This window comes from Vespa velutina, chromosome 6 (genome assembly GCF_912470025.1).
Source record: "Vespa velutina chromosome 6, iVesVel2.1, whole genome shotgun sequence".
Classification (NCBI taxonomy): domain Eukaryota; kingdom Metazoa; phylum Arthropoda; class Insecta; order Hymenoptera; family Vespidae; genus Vespa; species Vespa velutina.
The window spans coordinates 9,606,177-9,627,863 of record NC_062193.1 but is presented as its reverse complement, the minus strand read 5'-3'; the positions used below and the strand labels follow the sequence as shown (position 1 = coordinate 9,627,863).

Genomic DNA, 21,687 nt, shown 5'->3' with positions numbered 1-21,687 from the left:
GAAACTCGAAGATTAAACTTTTTCTCAATCGAGTTCGGTGAAAAGTATTTTTATGTTCTCTCATCTATTAAATACGACGTTTTAAAAGGCAAAGTAATTCTTTTTTTTTTTTTTTTTTTTTTTTTTTTTTTATTTTTTTATTTTTATTTTTTTTTCCTTTTTGTTTTTTATCGCGGATATTATGAGTTTGACCAAATGCGAACCTACTTAATTACGTATGTAATATACTATATATATCGTGGTGTATGCGTCGCTAAGGTGGAAAATAAATCTACGTATGTGCATCGTGATCGTGCGTGTGAATCCTATCTCTTATCTTTTTCGCTCTCGTATCTCGTAAGATCATTCGATGGAAAATGCCAATGGTGGAACGCGGTCGCATCGGTACAGATAATGGCTGTGTACCATTATCTAAAGATATAAAGAGCCATCGTGAACGTGAGTATATAAAGGGAGAGACGAAATCGCAAACTCCGTTGGAAGAGAATATTAGAGAGTACTGTGTGACGAGTCGAATAGATGTAAAATTCCTAATGAATTGCCGGTGACGGCCATCAACGCCATGTACATTATTAACTCCAGTTAGAGCAGAGGATTCTTTTCAGTCAATACGAGTGGGTCAATGGTGCTGCTGCGATCGAATAATATTTTCATATATAAGTAAATGTTTAATAACCGTATCATCATTATTACTCCTGGTAATTACTTTTAATCCTTTAGTCGTTCGAAAGCCCTAGTTGTCATAAATTTTCATTGCCTTTATCCCATTAGAACACGCTATCGATTTCATATCCCTTATGTTATGTAAGGAAAGCTCCATTCTTTATAGTTTTAGTTATTCCGTTTCTAATCTTCCTAAACAAATTCGACGTGTGTATCGTGTGTGTTCGTGTTAGAGAGAATTAAATGGAAATAAAGAGGAATTTAACAATAAAGAGGAGAATCCTTTTTTCTATAGTAGAATCCTTTCTAGATATTATCAGTAAATTCGCTTGTATCGAATGTAGTTGGTATTGAAATTCAAAGCATTACTATAATTAACTATGTAATCTTTGCCGGCGAGTAATGGCATCGATGAAATTTCAATGGCGAATAGGACGCAATCCTCTTTGAACGACATCTCGGAACTTTGAGGAGAGTTTCGCGCGTCGAATGTTGCGCGCTGTTCGACAATCGGATCGTATTATTCGCCCGGACGCTCCAAGTAACTACTCTATCGTCTCGTGTACGAGACGATAGAGTTAGAGAAATTTTCAAAGACTTCCAAGATCGGTGAACGACACGCGAGGATTCTCCTCGTATAATTCGACGAACGGCGATTATCCCTGCGCGTTTTCAAGACTTTAAGACGTGCGCATCGTCGATTCTAGTGGTTTACTTAGCGTAATTTCACTCGAGAGTTTACGCCGTCACGAGAGAGACCTTGCATGAATTTACCATTCCACATCCTCCCGGAGAATAGAAATCACGAAAGACGAGAGAGAGATAAGGAGGGAAGTAAAAATAAGATAGCGAGGAAAGGCAAAATGTGGAAGGGAGTCCTGAAGTTTATTAAGATTAAGGACTTTATTCCTAGTAATACCAACGGGATCCTTTCCCGTCCTACAAAAAGTTGGAAAAGGAAGTGCTCTCGTACATTTTCTGCGAAACACTCGACTCGCTCTGGTAATTATTATGTCAGAATTGGGATTATTAAAATGGAAATGAAACAACGGAATACGGATAAGAATTAACTAAGAAACGACAATGAGGGACAATATCAAGTCTTTGTTGGTCTTTTTTGGAGATTTCTCTTCGTTTAAGACACGCCGAAAAAAGGATATAAATAATATTCGTTAGCTCTTTTCTTTTTCTTTTTCTTTTTCTTTTTTTGTCGCTCCTATGAAAAACTACAAGATTTCTTTCCAAGTTTCATACTTGTTCTTCTTCCTCTTTTCCTTGAAGAATCAAAAGAGAGATCTCGCGTTCAAAGACAAGACGGAGATATCGTCGGTAACTACTATCAGGTGGTATTTATCAGAATTTAGTAGAGGTATGGTTCAACATTAGCCCATCCACCGAGCCATTTTCAGAAGGTGGCTCGATTCGAGGTCGTAACCAGCCATGGACTTCCTACGAAAGCTTGTTCCTCGGCCATTCTCGGATAATTGTGATACACGACGGAGCTTGGTCTTCTCTCTTTCGTGGAAGTTATCGTATGGCGAAACGGTCCTTCCAAAACTGTACTTACGGTTGAAACGTACGGTCGGAAAGATCACAAAAGATGTTTTTCGATTCTTCAAGTTGACTCTACTTGCTTCATCCTCACCTCGTTATAAACGAAGAATTGTTTCTCCTTGCTGCGCCAGTAAAGATCACATTATAATCGACCATTCGTCCCATTTGAAAAGAGCTTCTTCATCATGGGTCTTTTCCCATATGACATATATATATATTCTGTGGATCGTTAAAACGTATACTCGTTATATAAAATTTCGAGACATTCGATAAATTTTCTCTTTGAGCGTCGATGCACTTTGCGTTTCGAAAAGATGAACGCGAGCTTATAAGAGCTTAAAAGTATAAGAGTTTATTGATCGAGCAGAGAGAGAGAGAGAGAGAGGGAGAGAGAGACTTTATGGATAGGATATTAATTGTTTTACGAGGAGGATTTTCAATCGGAGGAATTCTTTTAACGTGAGTCATTGGATAAGAAACACGATCATCGGACTCTTGTGGATAGAATATTTTTAATAAGTCTAAACGATCAATAAATTTTCATAAAAGTAGCCAACATCGGACTCGGGGAATCTTTATAGCAATTAGTTATTGTCCGGGGGCAAGATCTCCTTTGTTTTTCGTTAAGGAAAACGCGACGCGACGGTTTTCTCGAACGATGGAATTACTTCGACGGGCAAATCCATCCTTTAATTTTCTATCCGAAACTTCGATACTCCTGGCAACATTTTAATCTCGACGCGAGCTCTCATAGCGTACGGGAAAACTTTGAACAAGTTTGGCGCGGTATAACCGCGATTTCTGCCTCCAGCCAAGTTCACCAACCGCCGTTGACTTTTTTCGTTAATAAAGGTAATAACGAAGATACGTGCTTACCTTTCCTAACCGTGAAATCCTCCATCCCGAGGATTCTGCTTAAACGTTATCTAAGTAACGCGAACGCGAAGAAAGCATTTTTTTTTTTTCTTTTTTTTTTTTTCTTTTTTTTTTTTTTTTCTTCGCTCTAAGAAACTTTCAAATCCTCGATTTTCCCTGAAATTGTAAAACTCGAAATACTGGAAAGGCCGTGATAGGAAGCATACGTCGAAACGAAATCGATCGGCTACTTTGTTATCATAGAAATGATAAACACGAAATCAAATTCCGATGTTAGCAATTCCGAGCTTATAAAGAGAGGCACATAACGTTTAAACGTTCACGGAGTTTACGTCGAAGCGACAACGGTCTAAATCCCGGTATATGTATATATTCCAAAGAGAAATGAAAGTTCGAACGTATAACGCTCGTGATCCTGTACGTGGCCCTTGCTAATCCGCTTTGTACTTCCAGTTTACGCGTCTATCCTCTAATTTGCTTTTTATTAGACGGTTAGTGCGACATTTCCTCCTGAAATTATAAATTAAATTCCGTCTGTTTGGCGAGCCAGCCCGAAACTTGCCACTTAGCCTCTTCTGGGACGACATTACGCACGTGTGCCCATAGAGCTCCTTTGAATTACCCGAAATATTAGTCTTCTCTCTTGCGTGCGCGATAGTTTCTACCTTATGTTAAATTCCCTTTTGTGACTACTTTTTCGATATTATTTATTTTTTACGTACTACGCCTAACGCAACAATGGCATATCAGCGGCAGAATTAATTGCCGGGAAATAATCGAGATAAGGAATTTAAGGAGAATTTCAAACAACGTTCGCGTCACGGAATACGTCACGTAATTTCTAGCTGTGAACGGTTTGTTCATCGATCGCATTCGTTTATTATCATCCGTACGAAGTTACGCTTTTTATACGGTCGAAATTGTCATTAATAATAGCCAGGTTATGAAGTATCACTCACCTACGGCATTAGGAGCGACATGTTTTTTCGCGTTCGAAAATAATGAATTGCATATAACAAAGAGCGTAGCGTAGCAGGGTAATCCAAGCTCTCTCATCGTGGTGCGTACGTCAGGAAATATTTTTACGCGTTCCACCAAAATTGTTGGCTGTTAGAGGAGACGCTATTACAATGCATTCGCGTCCAATTTATATTCTCGTAACGCTTTAAGCTACGAGCATTTTTCAACATTAGCCCGAACGGACGGTTCGCATACGGGTAGTAAAATACGAACGAATGTAAGAGCGTTTTCAGCAATTTATTCGTTCCCTCAAATTGTCGCACCCTCGGTCGATCGGTCGGTCGGTCGGTCGGTCGGTCGATCGATGGTCCTAATTCGGCATTTCCGAAAGGACGCTGCAACCAGTTTCGACCGACGCGCACGGAACTTGGTTTTCGCGCGCGCCCTCGAACTTCCCCTTTCGAAGACAAAAGTTCCCTATCAGAAATTAGGTCGAGCCTCTGACGTAATGAAGGGACGAATCCTGTGGCGGTTGCCGGAGTGCCGCAAAGTGGTTTTCAAAGTAACGCTTCAAGTTTGACCCTTTTAAATGCATTAGAATTTCTGTTTCGCGACGACGCGTACCACTCTACCAACTGGGAACGTTGAAAATTCGTCCGCAGGGAGTGTAAATGTTTCTCGCGACAAAAGGAACAAGAATATGGGACGTATAGTAAAATAAAAAGGGGACGGGGCCGGAGTATTATAGGCGGGGAAAAAGAAAAAAGAAAAAGAGGAAACTGTGATGTGTAGGATCGGACGGTAAAAGGCAGACACGCGCGAGGAGAGGCCGCGAGTCTACATGCGGATTTTCCACTTCACGGTATTATTGCGCCTAGGCATTTCGGGGCTTCTGGCATTGATCTCTCGTGATGAATGACGCGGCCGATCGGTGCTGCACGTTCCTCGCAGAATCGAACTGATTGATACGTCGTACGAGATTTCGAAAATCACTCCATTCATTTTTTGGATCATTAGGCGAATAGAAAGCTCTACTAGCGCCGTTGAATCGCGTTTAGCCGAAAATGCCAAACGATTTGAATATTTTTCGAGGATCATTGTTGCTCCCTGAATGGAAAATTTTCTGTTTTTCAATAAGTTCGCGAATTCGATCGTACGAATGAAATAAATTAATAACAATATTCTCTTCTTTAGAATAGAGAATAGTTTAAGAAATAATTGTCTTCCTAGGAATAAATCATTGCGCTCGAAATGAGCTTCGGAAGGGTATAAATAAACAAGTCATTTCTATTCGGCTATAATTCCAATTTCTAAAGCCATCGACAACATTCACCGTTGTCGTTATTCAAAGTCCTCGATCTATCGTGGCACAGTGAGCGCGTCGAGAGAGTAAAAAACGAGATCTCTCGGTTTCGATGGCCGAATATAAAGGACGACATAGATACATAAAGGGATTTAAATGTAAAATTATTCCCGGTGCTTCCTTCGCATCGGACGACATTTTCATGCAGAATACAACGCGAGTATTCGCGTGAGAGGAGGTCGTTAAAAGGTGCTCCTCCTTTCTCCCGTTCGAGCTCTCTTCCTTATTCGCGATCGAGCTCCCGCAAAGAATATATCCCGCAAGAAATGCCCATCTGGGAGAGATCGCGAAGGCGTATAGCGCGTGGAGCATCCACCACTTTTTACGATATCTCCGACCGATGTACTTTTCACATCCACTCCCGTGTCTTTCACAGGGAACCAACGCGACTTACCTCTTTCGGCCGTGTTCCGATTTATCGGAAGATTGTTTATCGTCAAGCCTTGTCAAAACGCGCACGCAATGTGGTAAGACCGCGTGGCGCTGCCGCTTTTCAGAAAAGGAAATCGGGAGTACCGATCGGGATTTCGGGTTGGCGTGTATATATATATATATATATATATATATATATATGTAATCGACTGACAAAATGGATGAGAGAACGAGGTAGACGACGGGGGAAGAAAACGGTATGAAAGATAGAGGGGAAAGACGCAGTCAATATTTGCATGCTGCAGGGTGGCCGGAAGTGCACTCCAGCGACGGAGACAAGAACCTCGTACCTGGCCAACCACTTTCCAACCAAGTTGGATCCCTCAGCCCCAGGGGCTTCGCTCCCGACCATAAGACACACCCCACTCGGTGCGCCCGCTACCCGAGCATGCCGGTCGTCGAGGGTCGCCCTTTTGAGGGCTCTTCTTCTCTTGTCGAAGCCGCAGAGTTGCATCTCGCAAGATTTTATCCCTCTTTCGCTCGCGCACGCTCTCTCCCTCACCCTCCCCTCCCCTCCCCTCCCCTCCCCCCTCTCCCTCTCTCTCTCACTCTCTCTCGCCGTAGACCCGTAGGGTCGCCTCTCGACGTCATCATTTTCTGATGACGATGCGCGAGATAATTATTTCTTGCCGGTAATCAAGTGCCCTGCAGCAGGTCTTCCCTTTAAAATAGAGACTTTGGCGATATCTCTTTTATCTTTCCATCGTCGCGCGATTAATTTCAGAATTTTTGGCCTTAAGCCTCGTAACCCGATCCTAGATAGTTTTCGAAATAAAAATAATCAACAAGTGCGATAGCTCGATTCGTTCGAATATTGAGCCGTTATCTCGCGATAATGTTGTCGTGCCATAATGCCAAAGAGTTTACGCTGTAATATATTTATTACTATTATAGACGATAATACAAATTTGACCGTACACGCAGAAAATATTGCCTTTATCCGTCTTGGCGGCAGTGCCTGTAATCCAAAGTATGAATTTTGTAAGATTCCTCGTCATACGTTGCAAGGATAAATCGCCCTCGCATAAATCAGAGGACAGGTGCCGACCGCGGCAACTCCGACGGCAACCCGCGCATTTTCTTATTCATTATTACACGTATTCACGACGGAATGCGAAATTATGCATGATACTTGGATAACTCGTCTTGACTCGCGCGCGAATTAGAAAGAGCAAACGTGCGAAATAATAAATCGAGCAAAGGGACGACCTTGTCGTACCCGTCGAATAAATTCGAAAAAGTGTCTTATCCAAGATGAACGATACTCTTGCACGAGAATGAAATTACAAGCATATTTCTCCAAGTACCCTTCTTCCTTCTCTTTTCTTCTTCTTTCCTTTTTTTTTTTTTTCCTTTCTTTTTTTGTCCTTTTTTTCTTTTCTTTTTCTCACTTTTTTTTTCGCCAAGAAAATCATAGACACGAAACGTCCGAATCGTCGTCCCATCGAATATTTCCGCATCGAAGAATTTCTGTGTGCGTCCAACGTATATCCAACGTCGCATGCATTGGCATATTCTTATATAGCTCTCATCTCGTCACTATCTCGTGCGCAAAGTTGGAGGAAAATTCGTTGAGAAACGAACGTCGGGAATGCTCGTGGTAACCGTTCCAAAGTCGTCTTCCTCCTGTTGCGGCAGTTCGTCCGGTGGTTCGTTCGCGCACCGGACACGTGCACAACTATGACATTTGGAATTCTTCGAGTCGTAAAAATCCTTGACCGCTGTGTACGAACGGTGTGCCCATCTCGCGTTTTCGATACGTACGCTAGCACGTACGCGAGTATTTTGAAACTCGTAGAAGCCATGTGGGAGTAAACTTTTCACGATCTAGAAGTAGTTGTATAGGACAGGGAGAAACAGAGGAAAATAGGGTAGAGATGGAGGTTGGAGATGGGGCATACCTACTCTTCGTTCGTTCCATGCAAATTCGATTTCCAAGTTCCCTGGTCGAAGCGGGACTCCGATAGCGGATTACCGATGGTCAGCAGTGACGGCACGCGGGCATCGAGGCACACCTTCGAGTGTGCACGTGGATAATATATCCACGAATCGTAGTACGCGCCGAATTCTAGCGCGAACTGTTTGAAATTCAGGGGATAAGCAACGAGTCGGGCGCGCCCCCATCCGCGGAACACCGTCGACCATCCCCATATCTAGCCATACCGTATATAATCGGCATTGGCCGCAGCCGACGACGACGAAAAGGGACGACGCGAGGGATACGATCTCGAAAGGTGCCAACCCAACCAGAACCAAATTGAAAACTCGATTTACCCTTTGTGTAAGGTCGACTAAATCATTGCCCGGAGGATGTGTTATCGGAGGAGATACATGCGTCCGCGAGCTTTCCCCTCTAACACGAACGAAATTGGTACGCCCGGGCTCGTGTGTCGCTTTCTACGAAAGTTTTCGATCCTTGCCTTCGCCATCGAAGGCAAGCGAAGGGAGAGAAAGAAAGCACTCTCCTTCTAGAAAAAGAAAATTGTCGGCGTGGAATTTGATCGAGCGTCTACTGCTGTATGAGAATACTTTATCCATCGGCTATCCGAGTTTATTCGAGGGATATCCTACGATAATGTCGAATATAGGAAAATGACGAAAATCTTGACGAGAGAAAAGATTTACGATACGCCTCGGCGCGCTTTCTTAGGAGTCTATTAAGCACAAGTTTACATTAAACTTTAACATGCCGCTTTATAAATCTTTCCTATTTGCAATTTAATACGAACTTGATATTCTCTCGGTGAGAGTTCGCTACGGTTAAGAGAGTCTACTACTCCGTACCGAACGCGTACCTACATCTATTTAAATATAATGAGGAGGGAAAAAAAGAAAAGTTCGCGACCTACCTTCTTCCTAAGCCAACTTTCGTACTTTCCTGGGGTCTTGCGCGTATCTCGATTCTCTCGGATAGGGGAGCTCATGAATGGTGAATGCAAATTGGCGGGGTAAGTTGGGTGCATCGACGATAAGGGCACTACCCGGTGAAGTAAGGATCGTTCGTGGCACGCAAGAAAATAGTTCCTTTTCTTAAAAACAATTAGCGGATAAGCGGATATTTGAACTTTTAGTACCTAGACGCAAAATCAAACGCATTTCCGTTCGTTTTAATAATCGCCGTCTCAATGCAGCTTTTTAAACACGAAACTATTCTAGTCGACGATCTTAGCCTTAGGCTTAATACGATGAGTTATGCGCGATCGCACGATCCAGTACGCGGCATAAGTCTCATCTTTACCGTTTTATACTTGTTAGCTTAGGCGAGATCTTAGTCTCTGTGCCGTACGCGCGCCGGCACAGACGAAATCCGAGCGCCTGGAGCAGACGCATCATTTCCATATAGATTCTACGTGAAGCCCCCAACGTGGAATGGCCGAGCAAGATCTTTTGGTGTCTTTCATCTGGCAGAGGTATTTTGCTTTTACCATCAACGATCGGGGGAACGTCGCTCGGGAGCGCTCTAAAAAGGAACAAAAATATTGGACCAACGAGAAACTCGATACTATCCCTACTCGCTCGCATCTACCACCACGACGTTTTACATTGAAATTTCATAAACCCCTGATAAGGGAACGTTCCTCTTCATAGATGAACGGCTAATACTAGTAATTTAACAACTTCATCGTGATTTCATCGCGAGTTTAAATTAGAAATAATCAAATCTCCCTGTTAATAATTTGTCCCTTCGTCGATCGACACAAAATTTATTTCAACGATTAATTACAGTTCCTGGTTGTAGGTAATTCAACTAAGTATAAAGAAAGCGAATGTCCACGTTGAAACGCGCTTTACCACGCGCTTTAAAACCACGTAAAAAAGAAAGATAAGAAAGAATTGTTACAATTTTCTTGGCTTATGCGTATGGTATTATTTTACGGCGATGCGTATTAAAACTAGCCATTCGTTGGAAATTTTCCAAAAATGTCGATAAAAATGGATCGGAATCGTTCGTTAACGGGATAAAAAATTATAGAGGCATGTTCTACGATTGCCATTATACGATATATTTTTTCTGCCTACCTCCTCTCTCATTTTTCGACCGTTTGTTTTTTTCTCGTCGTTCTAAAGGTCGTTCGACTGAGGAGAGGATCGACGCGAGCAAGCCAATGAAAAGCAACGAATAGAGAGGGAGGGGGGGGGGGGGGAAAGAGAGAAAAGTAAAGAGGAAGGAACGACTACGACGAAATGACACCAAATAACAGCAACGTACCGTGAGTAATATTCGTGGCGTGCCGCCGTGCTTTTCCGCGGTTGTAAATTCGCCAGAATTTATCGCTCTGTACCGGGAAACATAATAAATAGGGAAGGGAGGTTGGGGTGGATCCGTTCATGAGTTTTTTGACGAGCCAGCCGGATCGTCAACGAAGCAGTTTGCTTTTTGTGATTTGGCATAAACGTTATGAAAACGAAATAGAGAAGGACGAGTGAAAAGATTAACGTTCGCTCGAACGAAAGTAGAAAGATAAAAAAGTAACGGAAGGAAATGCGATCAAAAAAATATTAATGGTTATCTCTCGACACGACGCCTGACAAGAGGACGGACTCTCGTTTGGTCGTACAGTCGACAGAGAGAGAGAGAGAGAGAGAGAGAGAGAGGGATATAGCGTAGCTTCCGAATGTCAGAATCAATCGACGAAGGCTTAAGGACGAAGGTTAGTAACGTTGAGTATCATCGGCACATACGCGCGATTTCAAGTACACGTATGAGCTCTGCCGAGCGTTCGCTAATTACAGTTCCCTTCATAATTGGCCACATGTGCGCGAGCACGAACATTGGAGCGTTGCGTTGCGTTGCGTTGCGTTGCGTTGCCTTGCACTGCTGATGACACTCGAGAGAGAGAGAGAGGGGGGGGGGGGGAAGAGTCAATCCTGCACTTCGACGGACTCCTAAGGACCACCGCTGTCGAATGAACCGCTTCAACTTAAACAATACTCAGGGCCCTTCCGTCCAGCAAATTCATTCTAATAATCTTCTCTGTACTTCTGCGGAATCGTCTACTTTACTAAAAAGATTCTTTTTTGTCAACTAATCGAACAAAGATATTTTACTTGTATTTTTTTAAGGGCGAGCGAAATACGAATTAGGAAGCGAAGAGTAATCTAATGAAGGATAAAAATAAAAGGATGCAATGTAATCGTATTTCCCGACGGCAAATTATCCTTTCATAATTGAGTCATCGTAGTTTGTAGATGCGCGATCGTCGAATTCGAAGGATTCGCTCGAGTTCAATTGGAGACAATATACAATCACGAGACCCAAAGGAGTAGTATAGGAAGGAAAGGACGCGCAACCTAGGGTAGAGAGTAAATCGCTCGAAAACGTTATTCGATTAGGTGGGTTCGATGTCGCGTTACTTTGAAAATGAACGTCGAAATCATATCGAGAACTCCGTTGTTAATCGAGTTACTCGTTGAATTATCGAACCGAGTTTGTCGCGAATAAACTCGAACAAAGAGGCAAAACGGAAAATAGAAGGTTTTGAAATCGAATCGAAAAAACGTAGGAACGTTCTCGAATATTTCTCTACGTCTTACCGAGGGTATTAGGCCAATCGATCGTTCTAAGGGCATACCTTTGTTTTTTTCGCGTTACGATCGCGTTGCACGCGAAATCCGCGCTGATCCGTCGTTACCAGGAGCGATCGATGAGAAACAAGGATCGTTCCCATTGGCTCTTGTTCGATTCGAAAAAATGAAGAATTAATATTTCCAATGGTTTCAATGTCGGCGATAAAAATATAAGTATTACCTCATTTCCGTGTAGTAATATATTAGTAAGATATATCTCGTTGGGTGACTTAAAAATAAGCTTAATAGGATCGAGCGGTGCAGAAAGTTATAGGTTATGGGATAGCTGTCCAAGGTATATACCTATGGTATACAATCATAAATACTAAAGCGTCGTCGCTCACGAATCGTTTCTGTGACTGCGTTCGAACAATACATCCGATCTGTGGACCATTTCTCCAGGGTTAGGAGAAGCGCGCGGGCATCGACTCGAAAACCCTATTCAATTATCTCGGCCGAGTAGTCCTGCCGCTGTGCGAATATTCCAGGACGCGGTACGATATTTGAACGGACTTAATTATTACACGTGGATATATCTCCTCCTATGGGCTGCCCGAGAATAGAAAGGGCAAATCTGTCGGACGCTCCGGACACCAGAGATAGATACGTCGGTACTACGTATCTATTCCTTCGATCGTTTCGTAATTGACAATTAACTTTGCGAGATAGTAGTTAATATTTCGAGCGTTGCGTTAGAGAATGATCGTTTGCGTTGGGATTCGAATGATATTTCATAGATATTTTCAAGTCTAATCTTATCGAATCTTATTAAATTCGTTTGGCGAGCTCTCCAATGACTCGTCCAATTGGATAATAAGACAACTTTTGCGCAGCTTCGCCGGCGGTGAATGGGAAACAATTTGATTTAAGTTAAAGGTAATATTAAGCGAACCGAAGCGAGCTATCGGTACTTTTCCCTCATTTGTGCCACGGAGAGTAGTATAGATCCTGAACCGTGCTACGTGCGTTTTAACGAAATCTCGAAAGAATATAACGATAAATCGTGAGGAAGGAATCGTGCGTCGTCCTAAAAAAACCATTATTTCTGGTTCACAGGTTTACGACGATTACGAGATCCTCCGGTGCTTTCCACAATGTTCGATAATTCGGTAGAAAGGCGGGCGAGCGAGCTCTCGTCGTTTCGCGCGTACTCCTTCCTAATTTTACAGGAAAAGTTTTAACGGCTATTTTATAGAACGACAAGCCGCTTTCCATCGTTTCCCTTCGGAATCCCTTCGGAATCATCTACTACTCCGAGGAGGAGGAGGGCCGTGTAGAGAATGATGCGACATAAAACCAAAACCATCTAGTTACACCGACGTTTGGTACTTGTATTCTACCTTGCTTTTAGATCTCGCTTTTAGACCTGCTATTTCGTCCGCTTAAAAATATCGTATCTCGTAATATCAACATTTTCTGTCGCAAAGTTTTACTTAGGTTCGCGCGACAAATGCCATAAAAAATTTTATCGTTGGAAATAATTATGGAACCATTGTAATGAGAGCAATAGGGCATTGATATCGGGTAACGAAGTACGTTTGTTAAAGACATTTTCGTAATTGAGCGCGCGCGCGGTTAATGTCTCGACGTTCCGCGAAATAGCGCTTAAAACTTTGAAGTCGTCGTCGTCGTCGTCGTCGTCGTCGTCGTCGTCGCGGCAAACGCGTCTTTCGGCTTCGGTCATTAAAGCGGCTTTAAAGGTTCTCGCGTAAATGGGAAATATTTCGATTTCGCATTATAGCAAAGTTGTAAATCTGAAAAAGTTTCTAACCCGTTTCCAACGTGCGATTATACGTAGTAACTTAACGCGTTGTAATCGTTAAATACCCGTTGATTCCCTTAATTTCGTTAGGCATAAACGACGCTAGGGAAATCATCAATCATGCGACGATGAAAAAGCAAAGAGGTGACCGTTGGGGATCGTGTCTGTACTCACGAAGTGTGTTTACGTGTGTGTGTGAGAGAGAGAGAGAGAGAGGTCGCGACGGTAGGAGGACACAATGGAAAGTTCGCCCTATTGTGGCGAACGCCTTGTTGGACAACATTCGCCGGAAATAAAGGGTAGCTAGGAGCTTGCACCATCGGTCATGGCTTCGCTTCTGCGCTGTCAGGAAAAAGACGGAAGGGAGAAAAAGGGTTAAACTCGGCCCAGATATACCACCAACCAGCAATCCCTCCTCTTCTCCTGCTGCTCCGAGCGGCCTCGGCTTTTCTCAAGCACAGCCAACTTTTCTTTGTTCGGAAGCAGCAGAATGGTCGACTCGTCCTAGCCCCAAGCTCCGTCCTCGACTCCTTTTCTCGATTCGACGAACGAACACCACACCGACGCGATCCGAGGTGTCCGACAAACGGATTGTTAGCGTGGAACTGCTGAAGAGAGAGACTCGAATAGCCTGACTCCGAGCAAAAAGCTGGAAAGCTCTATGCTGCCGTCGGACTTTAGTTTTCCTTTCGAGACCATTTTCTTTCTTACATCGTACGAGATATTTCGTACGAGGAAACGAATGTTTCCTCGAAAACGCGAATGGATCGTTTCTTTTAACATCTCTACACAGATTAATATATCTCTGTACGCGCGCGTCTAAGGAGAGAGGATGGCCGGGAGAAATGATCGAATATAGAAGTTTCCTCAATTTTCTCAATTTTCGTCGTAAGGGTACTCGAAGCGTAGGACGAACGGGGAATAACGTCGTGGAGAGTCTTAAATCTCGGAACTCTGGATTCGCTTCGCGATGTCCCTCGAATATCTACTCAAGAGAAGAGAACTCGGGGAGATGGAGTGTACATATAAATCGAGCAACTTAAGTCGGAATAATAGACTATCGATTCTTCTCTCTCGTTTTTCGGTGCAGCGCGAGGGGAGCAGCGCGCGCGACGCTTTCGTACCTTTTGCCTTCTCTCGCCTTTATTTACGGCAAAATTAATCGAAAGTCTTTTTCCTCCTGTCGAACGAGTTACGGGAGAGAAAAAAGCTGATGGAGAGCGGGCGGCGGAGCAGCACTCAAAGACAAGGAAAGGTTTCCTAAACTTTTCCCATTGTCGCCAACAAATGGACGCTCGTCGAAGCACGTTCTCTTTGGCAAACGAACGGCGCCGCGGGGGCGAACTGAAATTTCGCGCTCGTTTCTCAACTTGACGGCCTCCGAGGCACTCTAGGTCTTAGGCGTTTGTTCAACAAACGCATGCAAAGCGCGCCATTAGTTACGGCTAAAGTTTGTAATATACGATCGAGTGTATTGCACGCTCGACGTAATAAGGCTGTAAGTTCGAAAGGAGAAACTTGGACGGACCTGAATTCTCTCGTTGCGCCTACGACACAATGTCATACCGGTTCGAATTAGCCCGTGGCCAAGAGAAGTGCGCGGGCAGCGGGCATTAAAGATGCTGACGTTGATTACGAAACTTGTCCATTGATTTATGTAAGAAAACTTGTCGCCATAATATTACGTTATACTCGCGAAACTTTGATCGAATCAACGTACAAAGATATTCCATAGAGATTCTTTAAAATTCATTTTTATTTTTCATAGAATCAGGAGGATCGACGAGATATTATATAAGAAGAGGGTAACCATTATCAAAAATAAGACGAAAGATATTATAGACTATGTGTTTTAAATAAAACTAATAAGGGGAAAAAGTTTGAGAAATCGTACACGATTATCTTTCGAGATATTCCTTTTTCGTTTCGTACCGTCTCTAGATGAAAAAAGAGCTTCTCGTTTAAAGAAGTCGAACGATAACTGGGGTCGATCGTCTGCGGCCTTTGTCCATTTCAATGATCGCTTCTTACGTTTCTCGGATAGAAAGCGATCAACGGATCTCGTTCATGCTTCGGGCTAGGTTTAAATTCGGAAGGAGATTGGAAACGGAACGTGAGTCGTTTTTCGTTTCGCGAAATATCGCGCGAATCCGCACCTAACGGAAACGAAACTCAAGCTTTTCCGTTAGATCCTTATTTAGATATTTCATTTCTTCTCTTTTCTTTCCTTTAAATAAATTGAAATAAATTAAATAATGAAAGACAATTACATATTAAGAGACAGTAGAGCGAGCATACATCGATTATCATAAGATTCTCTGGAACAGAGAGACAAAAGGATAGTATTCGATTCTTGATCGAAATCACGATTCCGTCGTTCGATTCCGTTTCCTACGGGAAAAAATTGCATTACATGGCTATCCATTGCAATGGGACAAAAGTGGAAAGATTGAGATTGGAGTGGATATATAAGAGAAGGAGAATAGATACTCAACTACCATCCCAATCTCATATAGATGTTCTAAATCTAGTCGATAAGTTTTGCGGTCTATCGACGAATCTCTAACAATTTATTTCGTACATTTCGAGTAATTTATATCGCGGCGCAGCGAAGATGTCTCTTCTATGCTTCGCTTTTATGGTCAAGAAAATATTATAATAAAATGAATTATTAGAAGCCTTGGTAATTGTTTGACAAGCCGTTTGTGACTCGTTTAAATATTTCCGAAAACAATAGTAAGACGTCGAGTTGGGAGTCGTTGCGGAAATCTTTACGGAGTACAAGGAATGGAAGGTGCGAGAAAGTGGAAAGAAACTTTCCGAGGTGGGGACAAAAGTTTTCTTGACTTGAGAGAGAGAGAGAGAGAGAGAGAGAGAAATGTATCGCGTCGTTCGAGGAAACTCGCAAGTTCAAAATTGACAATGGAGTTACCGAATACACCTCGGCGGAAATCACAAGGAGAAGAGGGCGCAGTCAGGCTTGCGAGGCGGCGGTAGACGTTGCGGTAATTCCGGACGCGATCTAACCACGGCACGTTGGTATTACAACCGGGCGTACCAACCACCGTCGTCGGTCCGATATCGCGTCGTCAACGGGAGACGCCGCGTCGTAATTGAGACCTCCCTATCCTACAACAGAGTATATACCCGCTATTATCTATATCTCCGTACGTATACTCACACGGACATAACACACACGGTGTATATAAGTTGAAGACGAGGAGGAAACTGAAAAGGGACATATCGAACGTTGCACTTTGGCTCGATTACCGGCTGCGAATTGAAAATTACATTATGATTGGTTGAATGTAACAAAGAGGAAGAGAAAGAGATAAGAAGATCGAAATTAACTGTCGAAAGTATAAAGAGAGGGTGAGGGAGAGGAGCTCGACGAAGTTGCCTTATCGAACGATCCACGCAGCTAATATAAATGATATTCTATCGTCTTAGTAAATTTCAATATTACCGGGATGTAAAAAGAGAAGAGAGTACTTAATAAAAAAAAAAAAAAAAGAAATCACGATGGATCATAGTACGGCACTATTTGCGAGTAAAAGTTTACGAAGCGACGTGGTCACAGCTAAGTGAAGAAATCGCATCTCTTTTGATCCACGTCGTATAACATTTGTTAGCTCTCGTTGGTCTTATCGGATTAAAAAATAAAATAAAATAAAATAAAAAATGTGTTCGGCATGCGTTTTCATTCGTTTACAGACGATGCGGACGATGCGCTCTCTGTTGCGCCCGGGGGTACGATAATTCAGCAAAAAAAAACCGTGAAACATTTGTCCGAACGGCATTAATTCCAAAACTGTCGGCCGTTTCTGGCAAATCTGCATAAAAGCGTAGCGCAGCACTCGATAATTCGACCGATACACGCGTCCCCAACAGCGTTCCCGATTTTCTACCATGGTGGCCCAACAACTTCACCCACCTTCTCTCGCCTATTATATGCCTTTTGTCGATCTACGTGGTTGACAATACGCGGTGATTATCCGTTGGGTCGTTCTAACCCCTTGAGTTTTTCCAACAAATTCTACGGTTATCTCCCAACGAAACAAGACGTTTCGATATACGATGATAAATAATCATCGAAAGCGCACTCGAATTCGTCGTTACGCGAACGAATTTTAAAGTTGCTAGGAAAATTCTGTCGCGTTGGTAAAAATATAAGGCCCCTTTATGAATCGTCGACTCGCACATTCGTACGTCGTCGGCGACGGCGACGGCGACGGCGACGGCGGTGTTTGCGAGCTTTTGAAAAAAAAAGAAAAAAAAAGGTAAAAGAGAAGACGGAAAGGGAAAAAGAAAAGCAACGGTTTCGCGTGACTCGTCGCACGGTGTAGCCCACACCGTTCGTTTGTTTTAATTTCCAGCCTTCTAATTAAACCGCGACCACCGAAAAAGGAAAACTACGGAGAAATCTCTCTTCTTTTTTTTTTTCTTTTTTTTTTTTTTTCTCCCTACCATATTCCATGTACGCGAGCTCGCGACGGCCTCGGGAGGGCTAAAAGGGAAAGGAAGGGTCGATACGTGCACGCTACAGAAGAAGAATTGTAACGGGTTGTACCTCTCGCTAAATTAACCCGATTGCCTCGTGCTTTTTCGTATGCCGATCGTATAATTAGCAAATTTTTTCCTACCTCAAACGGACGGATAGAATGCAAAAGAATTCGAAACGAGGCTAATTCTAGAAACGTTTTGGACGAATATCGTAAAGAACGAGATTCGATCCTTCTCTTCCTTTTCACCCAATCGGAAAATTCGTTCGTTCGCTGTTCCTACGCGAATCTCCTTTCCATCTCTTTATCCCCACCCTCGTTCTCCTCTTTTCCTTCATTTCATTTCAGCTTCCCATTCCGTGCGATGTAGATTGAAAAAGCGGCCACATTATAAATAATTTAAATGCATTGCTTTTCGGGAGGGGGGAGGTGGGAAAAAGAAAAAAGTGGTTGTGGAAACTGAAGCGACGCGGCAGACGGTGTACCGTTCGTGTCCGCGGCTTTTTTAAAACGTCCGGTCAAGAAGAAAAAGGACAGGCAGACACAGACGGTGAAACGGAGAGAAAGAGACGGCGAAGGAAAGAGAATAAATGAGGAGGAGAGGTAGACGCGGTCGATAGATTCGCGCTTAACCAATTCACGAAGGATTTTTATGTATTTATTTATCCGTTCGCCGATTTAATATTTTCCCCAACTACTAACACTTTTTTCCCCATTTTCAGAATGAAAAAATCGAAGGTCCTTTCGCCGTACTACACAGTGCGAACGACAAAACGAATTTGAAACTTTTACAAAATCGAATCTCTCCCGTGCTGCCGATACCACTTCCATTGGCAGCAATATACTGAGCTTTTTCATTTTCCTTTATTTTTTCACCGAACGTAATCGGCAAATGAGATCAACACATTGCCGATGGCCAGACAGATATATTGTATACATATATATGTGTACATATATATATATATATATATATATATATATATATATATATATATATATATCTGCCCCCGTCGCAATTTCGCGTCCTCGAATTTTTCTTGGAATCGCGAACGAACACGCGTATTTTTTCGGTATAATCCGATCGATCTGAAATTCTAATGCGTTCTACGCATATGACGATGTTGAGCGCATATACGCACGGATCGTTAGAAAATAGGATGAGAGACGTTGAAATATATAATCGATGACGATCAGGGTTTCATTTCATCGTCGACGACGACAACGTCGGACAACGGTCGTTTAATTAGCCCGGCACATAGAGATGCATAAATGTTTCCTTAACGATTTAGATACGATCGGGAAAGCTATCAAAATGTTGGTCCGCTTGAAGCCAATAAGTAATTCTTTCGTTGGGACAATTCGATTCTCCTCGGGCAACAAAGTTCATTAACGAAGTACCGAGAGCGAAATGACAAACTCGTTATAACTCGTAAATGGTCCTGCTGCTTTCGACGGACGATGAAATTCCATCGACAAGGCGAACGAACGTTTGCCGACGGAAAATAGCTGGTAAAATTTTCTGTCGGTTTCTTCGACTATATGAATATCTCGTCGTCTACTAGCGCACGTAATAATCACGATCGATGTATCTTCCTCGCGAATGTAGCGCGCTCAGGGCAGGGACGTCGCTTTTTTCTCGCTCGACGTTCCAAGAGATAGGCTGCCGTTCCCGATACTACCCGATCGTTCTCTTTTCCTCGCCTAACACGCGCTCGAAGGTAATAGGGTATGGTCGTATATGGATGCCTCCAACGTCGAAACTTTCAGGATTACTACTGTGGAGCCTAATCAGCAAGATTGCCTGCAATTTGCCGTCCTTATCTCGGTACATCCCGTTTCCCGAGCAAACCCCTCCGTACTATTCAGTTCTCTCGGTCGACTTCTGCCCTATCCAGGGAGTCTAGCCTTCCAGAAACGATGGCTCCTCGTGAAAGACCATCTTTACGCGCCAGCGGAGAAGGGCTTTTTCGAAATAATATCTTCTCGTTTCTCGTCTCCTGGCCTCCTCCTCCTCCCGCCGGCCGTCCATGTCGGATGAAAACCTGATTTCTTCTGTTTGTCTCGAAATGAAATCAGTGTTAGCCAGTTTGGCTTTTGTCTATTTAATTAGATTAGACCGGGCCAAATTACGTATCCCTTACGTATCCCCCGTGACGGATAGCGCAAGAGGAAGGAAGGAAAAGCTAGAAAAAGATGTTGATCGGTCGCGTCGAGTCCTCTCTCTCTCCCCCTTTTTTTTTTGTCTCGTTTCTCTGCCTGTCACGCGTCTCTTGGCGCGTTAATCGTTGCTTCCTCTAAGCTAGAAATGGCAAATGAGATGGCAGAGGCAAAGAGAAGAAGAGTTAGAAAAAAAGTAGGCTTACGAGCGTTTAAGCGATTAAGCCAAATAAGTAAATGTAAGTAAAATCAAGTTAGATGTGACACTCACCGGCGTTATTACTGGCGAAATTTAGATCCTTACCTAAAACAGAAGAAGCAGAAAGAGACGTTAGTAATGTATAAAATGGGACCGATGATAATCCTCGGAGTATTTTGCATGCATACTTATCATAACGTAACATTGCGTTCAGGCATTGATTTTGGATTATACATATGTACGTGCCGGGAGGATCCGCCAACGGCGGATATGCCGGCGAAGAGATAATACTTGACGTAATTAATTAATTCCTGAACGCGGACTACAAATTTACACGTGCCCGAAAGCCGTTGGAAATCGAAGGAGAGAATACTCGAGCCGTCCTAATCTACACGATCTAATGCCCGAAAATTTAAGCGCGCTCTTACGGTCCTATTAAAGCACATCATTTTCTGAAAGTCTCTCGTGGTTGTTTGCGCAAAATTTGACGTGCCGCTTTAACGCAAAGTTCCGTCATCGATGCCACATGATTATATATTCCTCCTGACTATCGATCCTTCTAGTTTCTTTTATTTTTCCTCTCCAGTAGTTGCAATTTTTACGATCTATTGTATTCGCAAATTATCATCGTTACCTAGAAAATGCGAGCGGTTGCCGTTTGTTTACGTTCTCGTTGAAATTCTTCGGAGAGATATGTAGGTACTACCTACGTTCTCTACCGAAGGAGAAAATTTACATTCTCCGTGGACGATCGCAAGCGTGCAAACGTAATGCAAACATTATGGAATATGTTGTACGATATACAGATGGCATGTGTATGTATATATATATATATATGCAAACATGATACGAGTATATATAAAGGGAATAGGTAGATACTTAGCGTGGAAAAGGGATGAGGATGTCGGAGATTGGAATTTGAAGGGAGAACCACGTAAATACGAAGTTATGTGGATGTGTGTTGGATATGCGGAATGGAATGTACGGCAGAAACATGACATACGCGGGCGCGAATATACGTATAGGATCGTACCTGGTCTTTCCGAGAGAACTTGCGATCTTGAGGGATCATTATCGAGAAAGTCTATTTATCGAACGTCGCGGATGCGCGGTAGGTATTTACCTTGCAAGTTATATTCCCACGAGTAACGTACAATGAACAGTTAATCCAAAGAGCCATTTGCGATTATCAAGTAACTGTAAGTATCCATAAATATGAAAAAAAGTTTTGAGAAATCGATCCTGGTCACGAGTCACAAAGATCCGATAACGCGTTGTCAGGAATTGATTGATTTCTTTTCCACCGGCCTAGGTAGTCCTTCTACATTATTTAGAAGCTCTCTTTTCTCGGAATAGTTGTCCTCACGGCCATTAACCAACGGAGAAAAGACGAATTTACTGGCGTTCGACGGTGGCACCGACGAATCTCCTACGTTCACGAAAGATTTATCGCGATCCTCCGTCTTTCGACGGTAGATCATTGAGAGAAGAAGCTTTTTAACTGGTAGGGCCGTTCTCCAAGGACGCGCCCTTTTCGTCAAAGGGATTAAATGCGGACGCCTCTGTTGGGACTACAGAGATTAAAGGAACTAGAAAGAGAGAAAGAAAATGTGAAATTTTAGTAGATAATGTGATGTTTCCTTGGCAAAGG

The 21,687-nt window shown here is 43.0% G+C and overlaps 1 protein-coding gene across 15 annotated transcripts in view; it reads right to left on the bottom strand.

The window, feature by feature from the left end:
- The window catches only part of LOC124950087 (agrin-like), a 240,663-nt gene that overhangs the window by 100,385 nt on the left and 118,591 nt on the right, over window positions 1-21,687 (bottom strand). For 11 of the 15 annotated variants that reach the window (XM_047496277.1, XM_047496268.1, XM_047496266.1 and 8 more), the window contains one exon: window positions 20,109-20,141. The exons of the other annotated variants lie outside the window; for them this stretch is intronic. In XM_047496277.1, the coding sequence (XP_047352233.1) occupies window positions 20,109-20,141 (33 nt within the window). The remainder of the gene's footprint in view (window positions 1-20,108; window positions 20,142-21,687) is intronic. 15 annotated transcript variants of the gene reach the window in all.